General features: G+C 38.9%; 1 protein-coding gene across 2 annotated transcripts in view; it reads right to left on the bottom strand.

Annotated features, from left to right (window-relative positions):
- Positions 1-1,041: 1,041 nt before the first annotated feature.
- Positions 1,042-22,305, bottom strand: part of GFM2 (GTP dependent ribosome recycling factor mitochondrial 2) — a 70,697-nt gene continuing 49,433 nt past the window's right edge. For both annotated transcript variants that reach the window (XM_089686164.1, XM_089686166.1), the window contains 8 exons: positions 21,307-21,406; positions 19,489-19,672; positions 19,300-19,376; positions 16,779-16,917; positions 11,056-11,229; positions 9,257-9,372; positions 3,699-3,881; positions 1,042-1,341 (listed from right to left, as the gene is read on the bottom strand). In XM_089686164.1, coding sequence (XP_089542290.1) covers positions 1,216-1,341; positions 3,699-3,881; positions 9,257-9,372; positions 11,056-11,229; positions 16,779-16,917; positions 19,300-19,376; positions 19,489-19,672; positions 21,307-21,406 — 1,099 coding nt within the window. In that variant the 3' untranslated portion in view covers positions 1,042-1,215. The remainder of the gene's footprint in view (positions 1,342-3,698; positions 3,882-9,256; positions 9,373-11,055; positions 11,230-16,778; positions 16,918-19,299; positions 19,377-19,488; positions 19,673-21,306; positions 21,407-22,305) is intronic.

Below are 22,305 nucleotides of genomic sequence, written 5' to 3'. Positions count from 1 at the left end.
CAAAGATGCTTATCAGGAGGGAGCTTACTTTGGAGTCTTCATTTAGCAAGCTGATCTTCTGAGTCCATATGGGACCAAAAGTGCAGTTAGAACGTAACAATTGCCGGCAAACGCTGATGGGGAGGAAGGCTGCATTGTTTTCAATGAAGCTCTCCTCCCTGTCAGTTTTCAGCACACTGTTCCCGATTGCTGGGCACAGCCGTGTGTAACAGTGAAGTACACCCCCGCCCCCTAGTAAAACACTCCCCTCACACAGTTAACCCTTTATTTGCCTCCCAGTGTTAATCCCTTCCTCCCCAGTGCCATTAGTACAGTGTCTGTTTTTTGTTTTTTTGCACTGATCACTGTATTGGTGTCAGTAACCCCCCCCAGTGTCAAAATGTCCACCTCAGTCCCACCATAAGTCGCTGACTGCCACTATTATTAGTATAAAAAAAAAAATCCACTATCTATACCGCCATTTGTAAACACTATTACTTTCACGTAAACCACTTAATTTACACATATTGGGATTTTTCCCTTCCTCGTCTTTCAGGACAGCACCTTGAGAGACCTCGGCTCCTCCCCACCTGAGGAAACACCTCCACCCAAAATAAAAGGTCTGCCTCTCCCCTCACGACCTCAGCTTGATTGCTTACACAACCTCAGATGGACTTTGTTTAATGAATAAATCAGTATCTGGCAGAAGGCTGAGGTTCAGTTGTAGAGGTCTATTATTTAGCACATAGGCCTTGAATTACCTTATCTACCTTTACTATGTTTGCATATTCTATATAATTATGTTTTACTTCGCCCTTTTCTTTTACCTCCTACCTTTTCTCAGCTTTAATTCTCAAATTCCTTTACCTTTCTTTTCTTCTAGTAATGTCCCAGCTCTCTTGCCCCTTCTTTGCTGCTCCTTTCTGTTCAAAACCATCCAACAACAATGCTTGATGTTATCACAATAATAAATGTTCATGTATGGATGCATTGTTTTTTGTTTTACAATGCCTTTGATTTTTTTTTTTTTTAAATAAAAATTGAAAGAGGAATAAAACCCTGTTTCAGAAAATTTGTGAAAATGTTTATTTACATGCATGGTAAAAGAGAGAATTTATATGTATCATTTTATTTTAAGATCTGCTTGATTTTTTTTTTTGGTAAAGAAGCAGAATTCATTTTGAAGACATGTTGGAAAAAATAGGACAAGTCATTTTTCTTGGTTCCCAGCCAAGCTTATAGAAGTCCCTTTTTCTTTAGCAAAGTATTCTGGTCATTCAGATCCATCTCTTCATAGTCTGCCAGCTCAAGAGTAAATGTGGCACACCCTGATGTTAATGTACGCAGGTCAGTAGAATAACCCTTGAAGGAGTCAAAGAAATAATTAAAAAAAAAAAAAATTATAAAAATATGCATAGTGAAATTTTAGTATCAAATACTGCACAAGCCTTGCTATTTGCACCCAGCGGCTGCTAGTACCTATTAAGGGTGCACAAAGTCAAACAAAATTTAAGTACGGTGTGGTATTCAAGCAATGCCAAACTGGTATTAGGGGACTAATGTGTGCAGAAAAAAAAAAAAAAAAAAAAAAAAAAAAAAAAAAAAACATTCCCTACAGCATTATCAGTCTGGCAGTATGAATCCAGTTTGTCTTTTGTAAGTAGTTCAAAGTCTGGCCCTGCTAAATGCTTGTCACAATACAACAAAAATGATGTTGAAGAGAGGGATTATATGTCCCTATATGCCCACGCCCTAAAGTATAATCCACAAATAAACATTCACAGTAGCAATGGACTTTTAAAGGGCATAAAAGAAATCGGGTGCCCTCCCCTCCAAGAATGTAAAAAAAAAAAAAAAAAATTAAGAATTGCCTAACGATACTTACCCTCTCCATCCATCCTCGGTGAACTAGTGCCAGTCCTCTTTCGGAAAGGCAAAAACTGCAATGTGGCTTTTCAAGTGACACTAAACAATATTCTTGTCGATTTAGAACAGGCTTAGAGCAACATAAGATACTTTTTGAATTAGGAACACATTCCTTTGAAAGTGGTTGTAAATCTCAGACATGAAATATGAAGAAAGCATTTACCTCTACAGTGTGTACTCGTCTCAATCCAGAGTACTAAGTGTCATTTCTGTACATTGCCCCATTCCTTTGCTATAAGCATAAATCACTTGGTGTCAGGAAAATTTGTTACAAGAGAAAAATGGATACGGGAGGGCACAGCCTGTGATTGACAGCCTCAGCTCCATTCCTGTGTGCTGTTGAAGGAGGTGTGTCCCTTCCCCCCAGTCAGCATTTCTCACTGATGTAACTTCAGCTCCCCGCCCCCTGCTTCTCAGAACTAAGAGATCTTGTGTAAATGCTGCACCTTAAATGGATGTAGGTATAAGATGGCTGAAAATAAACAGGTACAGTTTATGTAGGAGGATTTGTTTCATCTCTGTGTATCACCTGAGGCCAGTCACTTCACTGGGTATATTTAAGGGTATACAACCACTTTAAACTGCTACCAGCATCTGCTTTACATTTGTAGACCAATGTTGAAAATTTTTAAAAAACATACACACTCCAAGGCTTAAGTGGGCTTTTTAAACACAATTTCTAATCCATCCTCATGTTATCCTAGCATTTGGCTGAGGCATCAGGAGGGTGAATCTACACTGCTCAAAAAATAAAGGAACACTTTGAAAACACATCAGATCTCAATGGGGAAAAATATCATGCTGGATATCTATACTGATATGGACCAATGTGTTAGGAATGTAATGATGCCCCATCGTTTGTAGGTTGATAATTTTCCTTTCCATCAGAGGACTGAATTCAAAGACACCCCAAAAATCAAAGTAAAAAAATGATGCAGCAGGCTAGTCCATTTTGCTGAAATTTCATTGCAGCAACTCAAAATGGTACTCAGTTTGTATGGCCTCCATGTGCTTGTATGCATGCCTGACAATGTCAGGGCATGCTCCTAATGAGATGACAGATGGTGTCCTGCGGGCGCCAGTGGTGGAACTGCCAATGTTGGTGTTCTATGGCAAATGTCAATCGAGCTCTATGGTGCCAGGCAGTGAGCCCTCAGGCCACCCTCGTGAAGTCTGTTTCTGATTGTTTGGTCAGAGACATTCACACCAGTGGCCTGCTGGAGGTCATTTTTTCAGCCTTTGGCAGTGCTCATCCTGTTCCTCCTTGCACAAAGAGCAGATACTGGTCCTACTGATGGGTTAAGGACCTTCTATGGTCCTGTCCAGCTCTCCTAGAGTAACTGTCTCCTGGAATCTCCTCTATGTTCTTGAGACACAGAAAACCTTCTGGCAATGACACATATTGATGTGTCATCCTGGAGGAGTTGGACTGTGCAACCTCTGTAGGGTCCAGGTATCGCCTCATACTACCAGTAGTGACACTGACCCTAGCCAAATGTAAAACTAGTGAAAAAACAGTCAGAAAAGATGATTAGGGAAAAAATGTCAGTGGCCTCCACCTGTAAAACCATTCCCGTTTTAGGGGTTGTCTCATTGTTGCCCATCATTTTCATTTGTTGTTAATTTCATTAACACCAAAGCAGCTGAAACTGATTAACAACCCCCTCTGCTACTTACCTGACCAGATCAATATCCCAGGAGTGGCATTGACTTGATGCTATACTCTGATTAAAAAGCATTCCTTAATTTTTTTTTTGAGTAGTGTATATTCTAATATATAGAAAAGTCCTTACCAAAAGTTCTGCAAGTGGAACAAATGCTAGTATGATTTTATTATCGTAGCGACTCTGGATCTCCTGAACGTTGCCTCTCCTCTGTGCCAGATCCCCCAGTACACTGCTCAGGTACCCCTCACCCATCGTGATCTCCACTCTCATCAGTGGTTCCAGAATCTGTTTTTCTGCTTTCTTCAAGGCCTACATAATTTGTAAAAATAATAACAAATACAGTATATGTAACTTATTTCTGCACTTTGGAAACAAAAACCAATACTCTAACCCAAAATAAACTGACATAAATATACAGGTGCAAGAAAAAGTATGTGAACCCCTTGGGATTACGTGGAGTTTTGCATGAATTGGGCATAAAATGTGCTCTGAACGTCATCTAAGTCACAACAATAAAAGAACACAGTCTGCTGAAAATAATAATACACAAACATTAGATGTTGCCATGGTTTAATTGCACATAACATGTAAACATTCACAGTGCAGGGAGGAAAAAGTATGCAAACCTTTGGACTTAATAACTGGTTGACCCTCCTTTGGCAGCAATAACCTCAACCAAACGTTTCCTGTAGTTGCAGATCAGACCTGCACAACGACCTGGAGTAATTTTGGATCACTCCTCTTCACAAAACTGTTTCAGTGTAGCAATATTCTTGGGATGTCTGGTGTGAATCGCTCTCTTAAGGTCATGCCACAGCATTTCAATCGGGTTGAGGTCAGGACTCCAGAAGGCGTATTCTGTGCTGTTGCAGCCATTGTTTTGTTGAATTACTTGTATGCTTTGGGTCATTGTCCTATTGCATCACCCATCCTCTGCAGCGCTTCAGTTGGCGGACAGATGGTCGTACATTTTCCTGCAAAATGTCTTGATAAACTCTGGAATTCATTTTCCCATCAATGACAACAATCCGTCCAGGCCCTGAGGCAGCAAAGCAGCCCCAAACCATGATGCTCCCTCCGCCATGTTTTACAGTGGGGATGATGTTTTGATGTTGGTATGCTGTGCCTTTTTTTCTCCACACATAGTGTTGTGTGTTCTTCCCAAACAACTCAATCTTGGTTTCATCTGTCCACAGTATATTTTGCCAGTAGTGCTGTGGAACATCCAGGTGCTCTTTTGCAAACTTAAAACGTGCTGCAATATTCTTTTTGGACAGCAATGGCTTCCTCCATGGTGTCCTCCCATGTACTTCATTCTTGTTTAATGTTTTCCTTATTATAGATGTGTCAACAAAAATGTTAGCATGTGCCAGAGATTTCTGTAGGTCTTTAGCTGACACTCCAGGATTCTTCTTTACCTCATGCAGCATTCTGCACTGTGCTCTTGCAGTCATTTTTACAGGACGACCACGCCTAGGGAGAGTAGCAACAGTAATAAAGCAAAAGCAAGCCACCAAAAATGACACTAATTGTTAATGTCATAAGCACCTCTCCGACTCACTTGTACAAGTGTGGATACATAAACCCAGGGGACAGCATACTAAACAATATGATAGTGTGACAAGAACACGCCTATCTGAAAAAGAAGGTTTCTAAAAGATCCACGCGGAGTAGTATGAATTCAAATGAATTTAACAATACTTTATTTGATCACATAGATCATGGGGAGGTTAAACATGAGCACGGTGTACATATGAAAAAAATAAAATCATGTTTAAAAACACTTAGCGTCTTCAATTTAGGGTCATCTTAGCCAACAGAGCACCATATAAGGCAGAGTAGTGTAATGATGGAATAGTTATCCTGGATTTCCGTAGGTTTCCTGTTTAATATTTGTGTGAACGGTATATTCAGTGGGTGTGTTCCCAGTATATGTCAGGGACCTCCTGGAATGTACAAGCTGGAACACAAAAATACATGGTATGTATCTAGCAATATGGAAACCCAAATCACATCCAAAATTTACCAGGCCTCCCTCCACAATAGTCAATGGATACTGCTGTTACCTTCTCAGAGGTGAGACTATCATACCCGCCTCTCAAATGTAGGGACTTCCTGGATATCCTCAGAATCATTTGGTACTGTGGACCTTGTTCCATTTGGGGTGGCTATCCAGGAAGTCCCTACATTTGAGAGGCGGGTATGATAGTCTCACCTCTGAGAAGGTAACAGCAGTATCCATTGACTATTGTGGAGGGAGGCCTGGTAAATTTTGGATGTGATTTGGGTTTCCATATTGCTAGATACATACCATGTATTTTTGTGTTCCAGCTTGTACATTCCAGGAGGTCCCTGACATATACTGGGAACACACCCACTGAATATACCGTTCACACAAATATTAAACAGGAAACCTACGGAAATCCAGGATAACTATTCCATCATTACACTACTCTGCCTTATATGGTGCTCTGTTGGCTAAGATGACCCTAAATTGAAGACGCTAAGTGTTTTTAAACATGATTTTATTTTTTTCATATGTACACCGTGCTCATGTTTAACCTCCCCATGATCTATGTGATCAAATAAAGTATTGTTAAATTCATTTGAATTCATACTACTCCGCGTGGATCTTTTAGAAACCTTCTTTTTCAGATAGGCGTGTTCTTGTCACACTATCATATTGTTTAGAGTAGCAACAGTGCTAAACTTTCTCCATTTGTAGACAGTCTGTCTTACCGTGGACACATGAACATCAAGGCTTTTTGAGATACTTTTGTAACCCTTTCCAGCTTCATGCAAGTCAACAATTCTTGATCGTAGGTCTTCTGAGAGCTCTTTTCTGCGAGGCATGGTTCACATCAGACAGTGCTTCTTGAAACCAGTAAACCCAAAACAGGTGTGTGTTTTTTAAGGGCAGGACAGCTGTCAGCAACACATCCAATATCATCACACTGATTGGAGTCAAGGTTGGCTCACTCCTGGCTCCAATTAGCTCTGGGAGAAGTCATTAAGCTAGGGCCTCACATACTTTTTCCTCCCTGCACGGTGTATGTTTACATGTTATGTGCAATCATTTTATGCCCAATTCATGCAAAACTCCACGTAATCCCAAGGGGTTCACATACTTTTCCTTGCAACTGTACCTACATTATGTTAAACTTTTGGTTTGGGGTAAAGATATGTAAGAGTTAATTCAGACATATTTTGATGAACATTACTGACCTCCACACACTAGTCTGATAGTACACTGCCTAAATGAACAGCAGGATAGAAAACTTAAGGAAAAATACATTGTTGTATGTGGCTATCTACTACTCATCCATATAAGCAAAGAGATTGACAAAGTTCTTCAGCTCGTAGTCAGCAAACCATTCATTCTACCTAGACCCATCTCTGATCAGCGAGCTTTGTATCTTTCTTGATCTGATTTTTTTTTTTTACTAAGAAATTACTAAAACTGAGTAAAAGCGAAGATATGAGCAGAATATTTAAAGTAGAACTATAGGCATTTTTTTTTCATTTTGGATAGAGCAAGGTAGAGTTAAGGTAGAGTAACTCCTATCAGATTTTTTTCACCATTTGTGTCCTATAAATACATAAAAGTGCAGCGCTTAAAAAAGTGAAAAATAATCATAAAAAACATTGAAAACGTGTAAAAAAAGAAAAAGTCCATCCAATAATAAAATGAAATAAAAAGAAAAGTCACAGAAGCTGTGATGAAACAGAAGAAATCCAAGGACAGTTGTGTCACCAACCACTACCACAGAAGGCTTATCAGAAAGACTTGACCCCCTGTTATGAGTGGTTTATTAAACAATCCAGAAAGCTGGTCATTCGAATCCTCCTCCAGACCACAAAAAGAGCAGATAAGGATCCTCTAAACAATGGACCTTGATTAGGGTAACTAAACCACTCAAGATAAGGCTTGAACTGTAATGTCCGGAGTGGTGGTGACCCAGGAAGGAAGGGAGTGAGGCAAGGAGGACCGCAGTGCTTGGACTCTAATGTGGAGTGAGCTCAGTCAGGCTCCCACTCCCTGCTTTCCAGACCGCAGCCTCCTTCCTTCCTTCCTGGCTGGCTTTCCGGACTGTTTAATAAAACACTCTAACAGAGTCATGTCTTTCTGGTGAGCTTTCTGTGGTAGTGGTTGGTGACAGAACAACTGTCCTTGGATTTCTTGTTTCATCACAGCTTCTGGGACTTTTATTTCATTGTGTTTTGGATGGACTATTTGACACATTTTTCACTGTTTTTTATGATTATTTGTCACTTTTTTTAAGCGCTGCACTTTTTTGTATTTATTGCCTAGTATCAGGGTTTTTGTGTTCAGCTTCTATAGATTATGCACCTTATTTATTATTAATTGTGGTTTTCACTAGCGCAGGTCTATATATATTTGTGTCCTATAGCCTAACATGAGGTGAGAGGAAATCTCTGCAAATTAAGGGAATTCCTTGGGGACCCCCAGGTCACCAGAACTAGTGCCCCCATTGGAAGATTTCTCCTCTTTTACTTTTATTCTGGGGACAACCCGAAATTTGGGTTTTTCTTTTTCTTTCATTTTCAATGATAATGGTAAACAGGACAAATAGAGAGGGTGAATTTCCTTAAAGCGGAGTTTCACCTGAAAAAAAAAATATAATAAAAGGTCAGCAGCTACAAAAAGTGGAGCTGCGGACTTTTAAAATACAGCCACTTACCTGTCCCTCAGTCCATCGGTGTCCTCACCACGGCTGGTTTCACCGGCCGTCTTCTCTCCCTGGCGCCGGCATCTTCAGTGTGGGCACCCAGCTGTGATAGCTTGCCGGGTGCCCACTGCGCATGCGCAAGAAGCACTGCGCTTTTGTGAATGGCCCCGTAGTCTTCTGGGACCTGTCACGTGTCCCAGAAGACTACGGTGGGGGAGGGGGGAAACAAATTCCGCTTCCGATCGCCTAAGTGATAGAAACGGAAGTGGGAGCGGGTACCTGTCAAATTCGGGTACCCGCTCCCGAAAGGTGCCAATCCTTAATGGGGAGCGGGTGACAAAGGCTTAAAGTGGAACTTGCCCTTTTGGGTGGAGCTCCGCTTTAACAGAGGTGCAGACAGCAATTAAAATGTGGCAAATGTTTTAATCCCTCTCGACCAAAACTAAAAAAAAACAAAAAACAGTTTAGCTTCAGTTATATTTTAAAGAGTATTTACTTTTTTTACAAACAATACCCTTTTCAACTCAAAGTGTATATAGCCAAATGTTTTGTTTTTTTTAGCTAAGGATATAGGTCAGGATGGGAAAGGTTCAAACTTATTTTCTGCTGCTTGTGTCCTGTTGAGATTTCACTTCCTGGAGATGCAACAAGAAGTCTCTACAAAGTAGTTGTCCCAGAAAAAGACTTTGGAAGATTTCTCCTTGCCTCTTCTGGTGAAAAACCTAAAATTTTGAACTTCCTTGCACTTTTATGGAGAATGATCACAGGAATAGAGAAAGTAAATCTGCTCAGCAGGGATACAGATGGCAATTAAAAAACAAAACAAAAAAAGACCTACCTACTCTATCCAAAAAAACTAAACAAAAACACAGGTTTGGCTAAAGGTACACTTTAAATCATTATATTAACTTGGATGATGGCATGGACAGTCTTAATATTCAGTCTAGCAAGTCATTTTTTGACAAACATTTCCATTTATTTGAAGACAACTACCTTCTGCATGCAGCGTGAAACACAGGCTGACACCATTGTCGCAGAGGTGCCAGATAGTATATTTATTGAGTGCACTGTGATCCCAACATTCAGTAAGGGTGAACCAAGTAGAGGACCTAGACAGAAATCAGAACATAGCAAATACCTTAGCCCAAGTCTTCATTAATAAGAACAATTAAAACAGTATTTTAGAGACATTTTAACACTTCACTTCAAACTGCCCAATATGTTCATCATTTCAACCCTAAGGCCCCTTTCACACTGATGGCCCGATTTGGTCCAATTTTTCAGGAGGACCAACCATAGCTATGTGTGGAGCGGTGGGTGTCGGCTGACATATTTTCACTGACACCTGCCAGCATCCAAACCAGTCCTGTACGCTAAAAGCGGACGAATAGAGATGCATTGCCCATTTGTGCGGTGGATCGGATAACATTTGGATTGGAAACAGACAAGTGGTACGTTTCCATCCAACCGCCCCACAGAGAACATAGATGCATAGAGGAGCGAACATAGACCTATCATCCCTTTGCTCAGCAGGGAATCAGAGGAGATCCCCCACTGAGCAGGAGAATCTGCTTGATGGAGTCCGCCCCATCTGAAAGGTGCCTTACTCAACAAAATTACAGGCGTTTTCCACATTCAGCGAAAAAATGGAAACTCCCAGCAACAATCAATGTCCTCCTTCATGAAATCTGCTGGGTTGCCAACTGATCTCTACATTTACTGGAGTGAAAGTATTTTTTCACTGTAATTGGAAAATCTCAGCAGCTGCTTATTGTTACCTCCCCTCCACTTGGTAAACAAAGTGACAAACTGTTGGGTATGGGGTAGCATATGACTCAAATTCCACCAATCCCTCTAAAACAGGGACGTGGAGAAAAATCTCAGAACTTTGTAAGCTTCAAGTTGTAACAGGTACTTGCACAGTATTACTTCACCTTGATCTAGCAAGGAGGAGATCAAAAGCGAAAACAAGTTAAAGCACAAGTTCACCTTTGGGAACATGTTACATGTTCCACCCGTTTTTAGGGGGTAACATGTTCCCATATCCACAGACGCCGCCCCCCATTTGACAGATAGTATGAGGAGACTTCTCCTGTACTATCTGTCATATTTGAAAACAGTGCTGCTGTGTGGGGCTCTGCCCACAGCCACATCATTCATTCACGGACTTCTGTGAATAAATGAACTACAAATCCCGACAGCCTTGTAGTTTTCAATGAACTACCACGGGACTGTGGAGCGCCGTGGTAGTTAATTGAACCTTCCTGTCAGAAAATCTGCTTGCCGTACATCCCATACAGCAAGCAGATATTCTGACAGATCTGCAGAAGACCTGCATGGCATCAGTGATCTACTAATTGCTGTGTAATGCTTTCCAGGCTCCTGTAGACAAAAATAATAAACGCACATTTTTTTCCTGCAAAAACAATGTGCATTTATAGTTTTTTTTCTAAAAAAGGTGAACTTATCCTTTAGAGCAGCTGCACAGACCAAAGCAAGTATACAGTCACTGAACTCAAAAATCTTTGAGTCAGACATGCAAATCTGCAGATTTGTTCCAGATCAGTGACTTAAAAAGCATAGAAGCTTTTGCAAAGCGGGTTTCCAGAAAACCAGAGCACTGTATCACATGCATACATTCCACCAGCATATCCCTGCTAGCTGTGTGACATCAGGAGGCAGAAAAGTGGTTTTATTTACTACACTTTTTTTAGGTGCAAGCACATGGATGTCTTTACTTCTAAATAAATAAATAAAAAAACCTACTGATACAAAACAGCACCTTCTCTTACCTGTTAGATAAGCACTATGAATACCATTTTCTATTGCCTCCTTATAGTCTTTTAATAAACTCTGATGAAGGCTTTCAGCGTATTTAATAACTGGGCCACCATCAGTCAAGGGGGTCACTTCAACTTCAGCTGTCACCTGGTGCCGATTATCATTTATGGTTCTATCCAAGGTTTCTAAAATAACAAAAGGGTCTATTACAGTTATCACATTTCAGGTCTTTGTTCTTAGTTAAAAAAAAATATATATATATATCAATTTCCACCTATTTAACTTCATTTAAAAATGAATGCCCAACAGCAGATATGCTAAAATGTTTAGCAGATATGCTAAAATTTGCTACAGTTTAATTTTGGGGAGTAAAATATACTCACTCTACCCTGAAAATGCCTTACCAATCAAGGAAGTCTGATAACTCAAATGCAAGCAAAGGGGTTACCTCAGCTGGCTGATGATCAGAAATTCCCAGATCGTCTCAAACTCCTTGTTTCGGATTTCAGGGTCACCTGTAAATCCCCTCCTAGGCAAAAGCTTGCCAACTGTTCTGGAAATTGATAGGCAACTCCTATCCTCATACTGATTAGTAGTTCCAAATGAATAATAACTACTGCAGCAGGGAACAGACAAAGAGACACACTCAGCATCTCCAAATAACTGTTCATTTGGATCAATTGAGGTTTTTTTTTAATACACATGCTTATGTAGGTAGCACATTAATATTACAATTGTACTTTTATGGTAACAAGGGGTCATTACATAGGCAAGATAATTTCTAATCAGGACTCAAAAGAATGCAAAAGTTATCAAAACATTATTAGTGCCACATGCACAATGAGTGCAGTGTGCAATACATAGGAAAAGCGTAGAAAATAGAATGCACAATTTCTTTTACAGATACTACTACACAAAATGGCCAGAATGGTAAATGAGGTCTTTATTCTGTCACTACTTTTAACCCACCAGTATGGTGGTCTGAAGCTTAAATCAAGGAATGCGCTAAAACCACAAACTATTCCTAATTTAGTGTAGAAACATTAGTGCAAAAGATATATATATCTATTATCAATTAATATCAAAAAATATCAAAATTATGTGCAAAACATAAGTAATTTAAATAATTAAATTTGTGAATATAAAAAAAACAAAAATGTCCAATTCTGAATTTCTTCAAATGTCCAAATAAATCCTTTCCAAATTCAGGTGCTCTCAAAGAAATTGTGCCAAAATCCACCACCAAAAGTAAAGTTGGGTAACTCACCAGAGCTCCATGCTGATCAATCTCTAGATCAGCAAAAAACGCTTTTTGCTCTGGGAGCAGATGCAATGAATCAACTTCTCAGGTGTGATGATCAATAGCTACACATTCATCCATAAGGTAGGTATCCACCACTCAATATAATGGTTCCAGGAGCATTATATCACTCTCTCTTTTTATATCTCTCCACCGAGGTCATGTTTGGGAATGAAAGAGAAAAATCATGGTGCAGCCAGTTTTTTTATAAAAGTATCCAACAATTTAATAAAGATTTACACTCACAAAAAGGGTGTCTTCACCGACACCAGTATAACAGCATAAAACAGCAAATGGTATAACAGTCTCCTGTTCCCCGTACACTCACTACAGCGCTCGTGACTTAATTTTCTCCACAAACGTCAGCATCCAGTAAGCCCTACTAGTTTCGTCATGAATGACGTCTTCAAGGGGCGGTCTGGATGCAGACGTCGGCTCCTCTCTAATATACCACCCGCACTCTGCATTGCTGAGTAGCTTAACCAATCACATTAACAACTCCATGAATATGCATCTCCAATTACAGAATGTTAAGGCGAAGCAGCACAATCTCCAAACAAGCTTCCAACCTCGTCTTACACCCTGCAATTTCTTTTTTACAAAACATCCACAAATATCACAGGCCATATAACAGCATCAAAATACTAAAAAAGCAGCATAAAATGTTAACATCGTCCATTTAAAGGGCCATACCCACATTAAAGAAGAACTCTACAATCAAAATTTATATATATAAAAAAAATACAATATGTGTAAAAAAATACATAAAATATCTCTAAAAAATACAAACCAAAAACTATACATAAAATGAAACAAGTAATCCTCCTTTATATATCAAAAAATTCCTTCACAATCCCCATATATCACAAATTCCGTTTTTTTCTTTTTTCTTAACCCAAAGCATGTAGCATATCCAAGAAGTATTCTTTCAAAAGTTTGTCAAAAAACAGTTAAGATCAATATCTATATTCATACCTTTTGGTTTTAAACAGTCCAATTCATATATCCAATATGTTTCCTTCTTTGATATTTCTTTAATCATATCAGACCCCTTCCAATGCTCATTAATTTTTTCAATGCCATAAAAAATTGCTAAACTTGGGTCACTATTATGTTTTAATTTAAAATGCTTCGACACACTATGTTTTTCAAAACCTTTTTTTATATTATTTAAATGTTCTGCAATCCTCGTCTTCAAATGTCTCCCTGTTCTTCCTACGTATTGGAGGCGACACGGGCACTCCAAAACATAGATCACATGTGTTGAATTACATGAGATAAACGAGTCGATATTATATTCTTTGTTAGTTGTACTTGAGCAGAACTTTTTCTTACTTTTACTCAAAGCCTTATTCGCTGTTTTACATGCTTTACATTTTTTACAGTGAAAAAAACCTTTTAGACCCGGAAAAAAATTTTTCTTTATATTAGGGGGATCTAAAATATTATGGACTATCTTTGTTTTCAGAGATCTATTTTTTCTATAGATAAATTTTGGTCTCTGGGGAATAATTTCTCTCAATACTTCATCTTTCAAAAGTATGGGCCAATATTTTTTAACAATTCCTTCTATGATCTTATATTGATTATTGAAATTTGTAATAAATGAGATATCGAAACCTTCATTTTTTTCTTTCTTATCAAGCAAAAGCCTCTTCCTATCTTTTTTATCAATCAAATCCCTTTCAGAAACCAAAAAAGATCTATTATACCCTTTTTCTGCGAATCTATCTATTAACATTTCTGTTTGATCAAAAAAGTCTTTTTGTAAACTACAATTTCTTTTTATCCTTGTGAACATAGTTATGGACAAATGGGAAGAAGAAAATATCTTTGAAAAATGGCCTGAAATAGCGCTATACAGGCGCTATATAGATGATATTGTGATGATTTGGAGAGGTTCTTTTGAAGATTTGGAAAACTTTTTGGTGGTGATCAATGAGAACCGCTATAGTTTGAAATTCACGATGACTAGTGATTTCAATAGTATTAATTTTTTAGATTTGATATTGTATAAACATGAAGGTTGTATTTGGACAAAGACTTTTTTCAAGGATGTTGACAAAAATAGTTATATTCCCGTCTCGAGTGGACATCATCCGAGATGGTTATATAGTACCCCAAGAAGTCAATTCACAAGGATAAAAAGAAATTGTAGTTTACAAAAAGACTTTTTTGATCAAACAGAAATGTTAATAGATAGATTCGCAGAAAAAGGGTATAATAGATCTTTTTTGGTTTCTGAAAGGGATTTGATTGATAAAAAAGATAGGAAGAGGCTTTTGCTTGATAAGAAAGAAAAAAATGAAGGTTTCGATATCTCATTTATTACAAATTTCAATAATCAATATAAGATCATAGAAGGAATTGTTAAAAAATATTGGCCCATACTTTTGAAAGATGAAGTATTGAGAGAAATTATTCCCCAGAGACCAAAATTTATCTATAGAAAAAATAGATCTCTGAAAACAAAGATAGTCCATAATATTTTAGATCCCCCTAATATAAAGAAAAATTTTTTTCCGGGTCTAAAAGGTTTTTTTCACTGTAAAAAATGTAAAGCATGTAAAACAGCGAATAAGGCTTTGAGTAAAAGTAAGAAAAAGTTCTGCTCAAGTACAACTAACAAAGAATATAATATCGACTCGTTTATCTCATGTAATTCAACACATGTGATCTATGTTTTGGAGTGCCCGTGTCGCCTCCAATACGTAGGAAGAACAGGGAGACATTTGAAGACGAGGATTGCAGAACATTTAAATAATATAAAAAAAGGTTTTGAAAAACATAGTGTGTCGAAGCATTTTAAATTAAAACATAATAGTGACCCAAGTTTAGCAATTTTTTATGGCATTGAAAAAATTAATGAGCATTGGAAGGGGTCTGATATGATTAAAGAAATATCAAAGAAGGAAACATATTGGATATATGAATTGGACTGTTTAAAACCAAAAGGTATGAATATAGATATTGATCTTAACTGTTTTTTGACAAACTTTTGAAAGAATACTTCTTGGATATGCTACATGCTTTGGGTTAAGAAAAAAGAAAAAAACGGAATTTGTGATATATGGGGATTGTGAAGGAATTTTTTGATATATAAAGGAGGATTACTTGTTTCATTTTATGTATAGTTTTTGGTTTGTATTTTTTAGAGATATTTTATGTATTTTTTTACACATATTGTATTTTTTTTATATATATAAATTTTGATTGTAGAGTTCTTCTTTAATGTGGGTATGGCCCTTTAAATGGACGATGTTAACATTTTATGCTGCTTTTTTAGTATTTTGATGCTGTTATATGGCCTGTGATATTTGTGGATGTTTTGTAAAAAAGAAATTGCAGGGTGTAAGACGAGGTTGGAAGCTTGTTTGGAGATTGTGCTGCTTCGCCTTAACATTCTGTAATTGGAGATGCATATTCATGGAGTTGTTAATGTGATTGGTTAAGCTACTCAGCAATGCAGAGTGCGGGTGGTATATTAGAGAGGAGCCGACGTCTGCATCCAGACCGCCCCTTGAAGACGTCATTCATGACGAAACTAGTAGGGCTTACTGGATGCTGACGTTTGTGGAGAAAATTAAGTCACGAGCGCTGTAGTGAGTGTACGGGGAACAGGAGACTGTTATACCATTTGCTGTTTTATGCTGTTATACTGGTGTCGGTGAAGACACCCTTTTTGTGAGTGTAAATCTTTATTAAATTGTTGGATACTTTTATAAAAAAACTGGCTGCACCATGATTTTTTTCTCTTTCATTCCCAAACATGACCTCGGTGGAGAGATATAAAAAGAGAGAGTGATATAATGCTCCTGGAACCATTATATTGAGTGGTGGATACCTACCTTATGGATGAATGTGTAGCTATTGATCATCACACCTGAGAAGTTGATTCATTGCATCTGCTCCCAGAGCAAAAAGCGTTTTTTGCTGATCTAGAGATTGATCAGCATGGAGCTCTGGTGAGTTACCCAACTTTACTTTTGGTGGTGGATTTTGGCACAATTTCTTTGAGAGCACCTGAATTTGGAAAGGATTTATTTGGACATTTGAAGAAATTCAGAATTGGACATTTTTGTTTTTTTTATATTCACAAATTTAATTATTTAAATTACTTATGTTTTGCACATAATTTTGATATTTTTTGATATTAATTGATAATAGATATATATATCTTTTGCACTAATGTTTCTACACTAAATTAGGAATAGTTTGTGGTTTTAGCGCATTCCTTGATTTAAGTTATAGCACTAAGAAATTTATTTGGTTTCTTTGAGGTGGAATTGCTGCTTTAAAGTATTAAGGGTGTGGCGCTTTTATTACACTTGTGATAATGGTGGTCTGAAGATTTGGCTTTGAAGCTAAGTGATGAAAGTGAAATCTGGTTACAAAGCCATCATGAAAAAATAATCAGAGCCTATAGCACAGTACCTGATGCTTTGGAAGCACTCAGTATAGTTTCTCTGTATGCAATCTGAAGAGGTCCTAGATAGGTCTCCAAGCCATACTCCCGCCGGATACGGTCGTGAATGATTTCAATGTGCAGTTCTCCCATTCCACAGAGAATCATCTGAAAACAATGTAATTAAGTGGAGGACAACAGGTACTGTATTAAGTAAATATTGTACAGAAGACAGGAAAGTGCAAAAGGCAGATAGATAGAATACTGCAGACATTTGATAGAATACTGCAGACAGACCTTGTAGAAAAAAAATATAACGCAAATAATATATTGGAAATGTTAAACATTCCCATTTCTTTAATATTAAAGCCTAAATGAACATTCAGTTTAAATCAGATAAATACAATATCTTCCAGATACATCAAAACAAAAAGGTGTTCCGCCTTCCTGCCCAGGCCAATTTTCAGCTTTCAGCACTGTCGCACTCTGAATGACAATTGCGTGGTCATGCAACACTATACCCAAACAAAATTTTTCTAATTTTTTTGAGACAGATAGAGCTTTCTTTTGGTGGTATTTAATCACCTCTGGGGTTTTTTTTATTTTTTTGCTAAACAAACTAAAAAAATAAAAATTTGGAAAAAAAAATGTTTTTTTCTTAGTTTCTGTTATAAAATGTTGTAAATAAGTAATTTTTCTGCTTCACTGATGAGTCTGCAGTGATGGGCACTGATAGGCGGCACTGATGGGCATTGTCAGGTATCACTGGTGGGCACTGAAAGGCATCACTCATATATGGCACTGATAGCACTGACTGGCACTGACAGGCATCACTCACATATGGCACTGATAGGCGGCACTGACTGGCACTGATAGTTGGTACAGAAAGGCAGCTCTGATGGGCACTGATATGTTTTATTCATGGGAACTGACAGGTGGCCATTTTGGGCACTGGTATGTGGCATTGATGGGCACTGACAGGTGGCAATTATGGGCACTGACGGGGCTACACTGATCATCAGGGCACTGATGATCAGTGTACATATCCACTCTGAGAAATGTCGCTTACCGGCTCTCCTCACGCGCTGTTAGCGTGAGGAGAGGACTGTCGATAACTGGCATTTCCTATTTACATGCGATTAGCTGTGATTGGACACAGCTGATCACACGATAGAGCCTATGTCATCGGCTCGTTACTGCGATCGGTGATCCACTGTGTCCCATTGACAGAGCGCACCACCGATCGCAGCGTACCCCAGAGAGCGAGCATGCGCAGCTAGAGTGGGAGGACGTCATAGGACGTTTTCCCAGAACAAAAAAAAACTGACGCCCTCCTATCATTTCCTTATATAGCGGGCAGGAAGCGGTTAAACAGCAACAGCCCAATTAGAGAAGCAGGTTCCTGGTTTGCAGCTGCAGAGTAGGACCCTGTCTGTGTGGAAGCAGTGGTCTCTCTGTAGATGTCTGGGGGGGGCAGGACACTTCTTCCCCACAGAGAGGGCAAGGGTCATTCTCTGCAGCTTTTAGCAAGAGACAGGCTTTTCGAATCAGGCTGTGACTTTTAATAGAAAAAAAAAATTTAAGACTTTGCACACCTTTTGTTTTGATGCACCTGAAATGTATTTAGCCAATTTAAACTAAAAGTTAATTTTGGCTTTAATTAAAAGGAACACATCAGTATTACCCCGTTGTAGCATGTGGGAGTTACATGGGTTTCTTTTTCATGTTTTCACAGTGACTGAATGAGAAAATGTCACCAGAAGCTCACATTGCCTTCTCATGATCATAAACAGCGACCGGTAGCTGTCAATGACAACACATTCCAATGTGTCTGAGAGCCTGCTACCAGCATCAACAAGGGGTGACATTAATTCCCACCTCCCTACGGTCAGATATTACACACACACACACCATTAAGGGGTTAAAATAACTACAAAGTTGCACCACTGCCATTTTTAGCTATGTTTTGGGGCACAGACATGTCAAAGATTTGAAGTTTTTGCAATATTGGCTATCAGAGTAAGTAATCTATAGCTGACCATACATGTATTGTTTTTTTATGATAAAAAAAAAACAGATTTCCCAACCCACACACTCAAAGTGAATGGAGGAATCCCCACTCCCCCCACTGCACTATTGTATTGGCTGCAGCACTGTTCAAATAAAAATGTACCAGTTAGCATGTTCAAGAGAAATCAATCATTAGATTTACTCCTCAAACAGGAATGGCCGTAAATGTATCGGAATAAAACTGGTCCCTGATGAACCAACTGGATTTCGATCAATTCATGGCCAGCTTAACAGCTAAGCATTCACAGTGAGCGATAATATTTATTCACAATGCAGTCAATATCAGCTCCTCCACATTTGGCACAATCCCTGAATTGTCATACTTATCTCTATTAATTTTCTATGTATCCTTCTAGCATGTCATTTCCCAACACTATCAAGTGCCACAATTTGATCACCAGACTAGATGGGTGTGTTTTTTAACATTTTTAAAGTATTTCACTTTGGGAAACAAAAGCTTTAACATAGACACATTCTTACTTGCCCAGAATCAGGATCTATCTTCACTTTCAAGCTTGGATCCTCCAGCTGAAGACACTTCAGTGCATTTTCCAAATCTGGATGCAAACAAAAAGATAATGAAATACACAAACCCAAGACAGTAAATCTCATCCTCTTCATTAGCAGAATTTTAAAATCAGGTACATTGTGGAACCAGTTTAGAAGTACCTGTCTGTTTGGCCACAGATGGGGGTTCAATAGTACAAAAGAAAACGGATTCAGGAATCTCCACTCCAGCCAATACCAAGTCCTGTTCTGACTTCTGTTCCTTCTTCTCTCCTGATCTATTGGCCCTACGAGAGGCGGCTGCTGCTGCTGATTTAGAAGACACAATGGTGTCTCCAGTTGCAGTCTAACACATCAGATATGTAATAGAAAAAAATCAATCAATCTAGTAGTATTAATATATACCTATAACACACATATATCTCCACGTTTCTTGCTTATATCACATATATCTTTATTGCCATTACAAGCATCTTCATGAAACACAATTTCAAGCCTCACAGCTCTTAATCACGTGACGTGCATTGCGGACTGGCTGCATCTGTTGATTAACAAAAGTCTTTCAACACTCCTGTTCCACCGAAATGAAGCTAATGATCGACTTCCATTGAACAGGAATGGCCACATATATATCGAAATTAACCCAGTTCCAGGGAGGCGCGCACGCCGCCCTACCCTCACCACCGTTGGCGGCTATGGATGTCAATCACCGGTTCCTGGACGGAAATTCTCCACCAGCAACCAGTGATCACCAAGCCCTGGTTCACATATATGCGGCCATGCGGGCCGCAATTTGCGAGGGCACAAAAGCCCATTAAATTTGATGGACTCTCGTGCCCCATGACACGCAGGGAAGAAGGTTCCCAGTACGGCTGCGTTTTCCAGTGCGGGCAGCGTGCCATTAGAACTAATGGCACCCGCCCGCCGATCTGCATTCCTCTGTGCGGGTGGTTTTCGTGCGGATCTGCAGCTGCACCACCTGCACAGATGTAAACAATTAATTTACATGTATTGGGATTTTTTTTTAGCAACGACATGTAGCAGAATACATTTTGGCCTAAATTTATGATGAAATTAGATTTTTTACATTTTGTTTTTACTGGATATGTTTTATAGCAAAAAGTCAAAAATATTGTTTTATTTTTCAAAAAGGTCGGTCTATTTTTGTTTATAGTGCAAAAAATAAAAAAAAGCACAGGTGATCAAATGCCACCAAAAGAAAGCTCTATTTGTGGGAAAAAAAGGACAATATTCATTTGGGTGCAACACTGCATGATCGCGCAATTGTCAAAGTAACGCAACACTGTATTGCAGAAAATGGCCTGGTCAGGAAAAGGGGGTAAATCCTCTGGAGGGCAAGTGGTTAAGAAGCCTAAAGTATAAACATGTGCATCCAATACTCACCTGCCCATCTGTTAGAGCAAGGAAATATATCCAGTACATCTGCATATAGGGAGCATGTTATTTATTTCACTTCCTCTCATGTGACAGCACTGGTGCTTGGACATTGGTATGGTAATTGCATGACAATGGGGAGAAACAACCTGAAGCTTACAGAGGGCTTCCATTTTTTCACTCTCAGTAGCTGAATGGAGTGGCAGGGGTGTGATGGGATGACAAGTATGCACTCTTAGGGAGGGGAAAGTTAGAAGCTTAAAGTGCAGTTTAAAGCAAAAGATCAGCTAACTGTACATAGTGGAAAGCAGTCATATTCCCTGATATGAAGAAATGCACACTTTCAGCCTGCCAATTACCAATGTGATATTCTTAGGTTAGGAATGGTCACACCAACAGGGTGGAGGAATAGATAAGGTAATCCCATTTTACAGAGAAAGGTACTTTTTATATTGCTTTTGTACCACTGTATATCTTTCTGAAAGCTTTGTATTAATGGCTATGGTACTACTACTCTCTTGCCAGAAGGTGATTGTGGGTTTTTATACAACGGTGCTATGAAAGTAAAACTGTATTCCTGTATACCTGTTTTAGTCCAACAGCCAAAGCAATATTACCAGCAGACAAGGAAGAGATTTCAACTTGTTGATCAGCAAATGGCAGCAGCAAACGGCTCATCCTTTCCCTAAATAAAGCATAAAATATGTAAATTAAAATGTATGGAAAAAAACTGCCATCAGTCTGTTTACTGTATAGTTCCTTTAAGGCAAACCCCTAGCTTTGTTTAAAAGAAAAAACTCTCATATAAACAATCATATAGTGTAATCTGTAGCACATGTAAACTTTACACTGCTACATACTAAAACAAAGTATGCAGATTTTACCATACTTCCTTTTAGATTGTGGCTTCCTTTTTTCTGGATTTACAAACCACAGTTTTCTATAAACTAGAAACATTTTTCACAATTACAAGTTGGATGAATTTGGAGCAAGGTTTGTCAATCAATGCAGCAAACCAGCCACATGCCTTCAGCTCAAAAATGAAAGTCTAAAGACTTAAGATTTTTTACCTGCATGAAGGCATAAAACCTTCTGTGTGCGGCAGCCCCCCTCCCCCCCCCCAATATTCACCTAAACCCCCTCTTGATCCAGCAATGTACACTGGAGTCTCGGCTAACCCGGGACTCCCTCTTGTCATTGGCTGAGACAGAAGCAGGAGCCACTGGCTCTCACTGCTGTTAATCACAGCCAGTGAGCCAATGAGAAGAGGGGGCGGGGCCTAGCCAAGGCTCTGTGAGTGAATGGACACATGGAGCTGCAGGTGCCCCCATAGCAAGCTGCTTAATGTGGGGCACCCAACAGGAGGGAGGGGCCAGGAGAGCCTGCGGGGGACCTGACAAGAGGAGGATCCAGGCTGTTGTGTGTAAAACCACTGCACACAGCAGGTAAGTATAGACATGTTTGTTATTTTTTCCTTTAAAAAAAATAATTAAGAATCACTTTAAACTACTGCTTAAGCTGGTCATACATTGTTTGAATTTCATCTGGTTTCTGATGAGTGGCACTGTCAGGTGGAACCACCAT

The sequence above is a fragment of the Staurois parvus genome, unplaced genomic scaffold (genome assembly GCF_062004578.1).
Source record: "Staurois parvus isolate SC_StPar_1 unplaced genomic scaffold, SC_StPar_1.0 ptg000392l, whole genome shotgun sequence".
NCBI classification, from domain to species: Eukaryota; Metazoa; Chordata; class Amphibia; order Anura; family Ranidae; genus Staurois; species Staurois parvus.
Note: the sequence above shows the minus strand (reverse complement) of the source record. Positions and strands in the feature narration are given on the sequence as shown.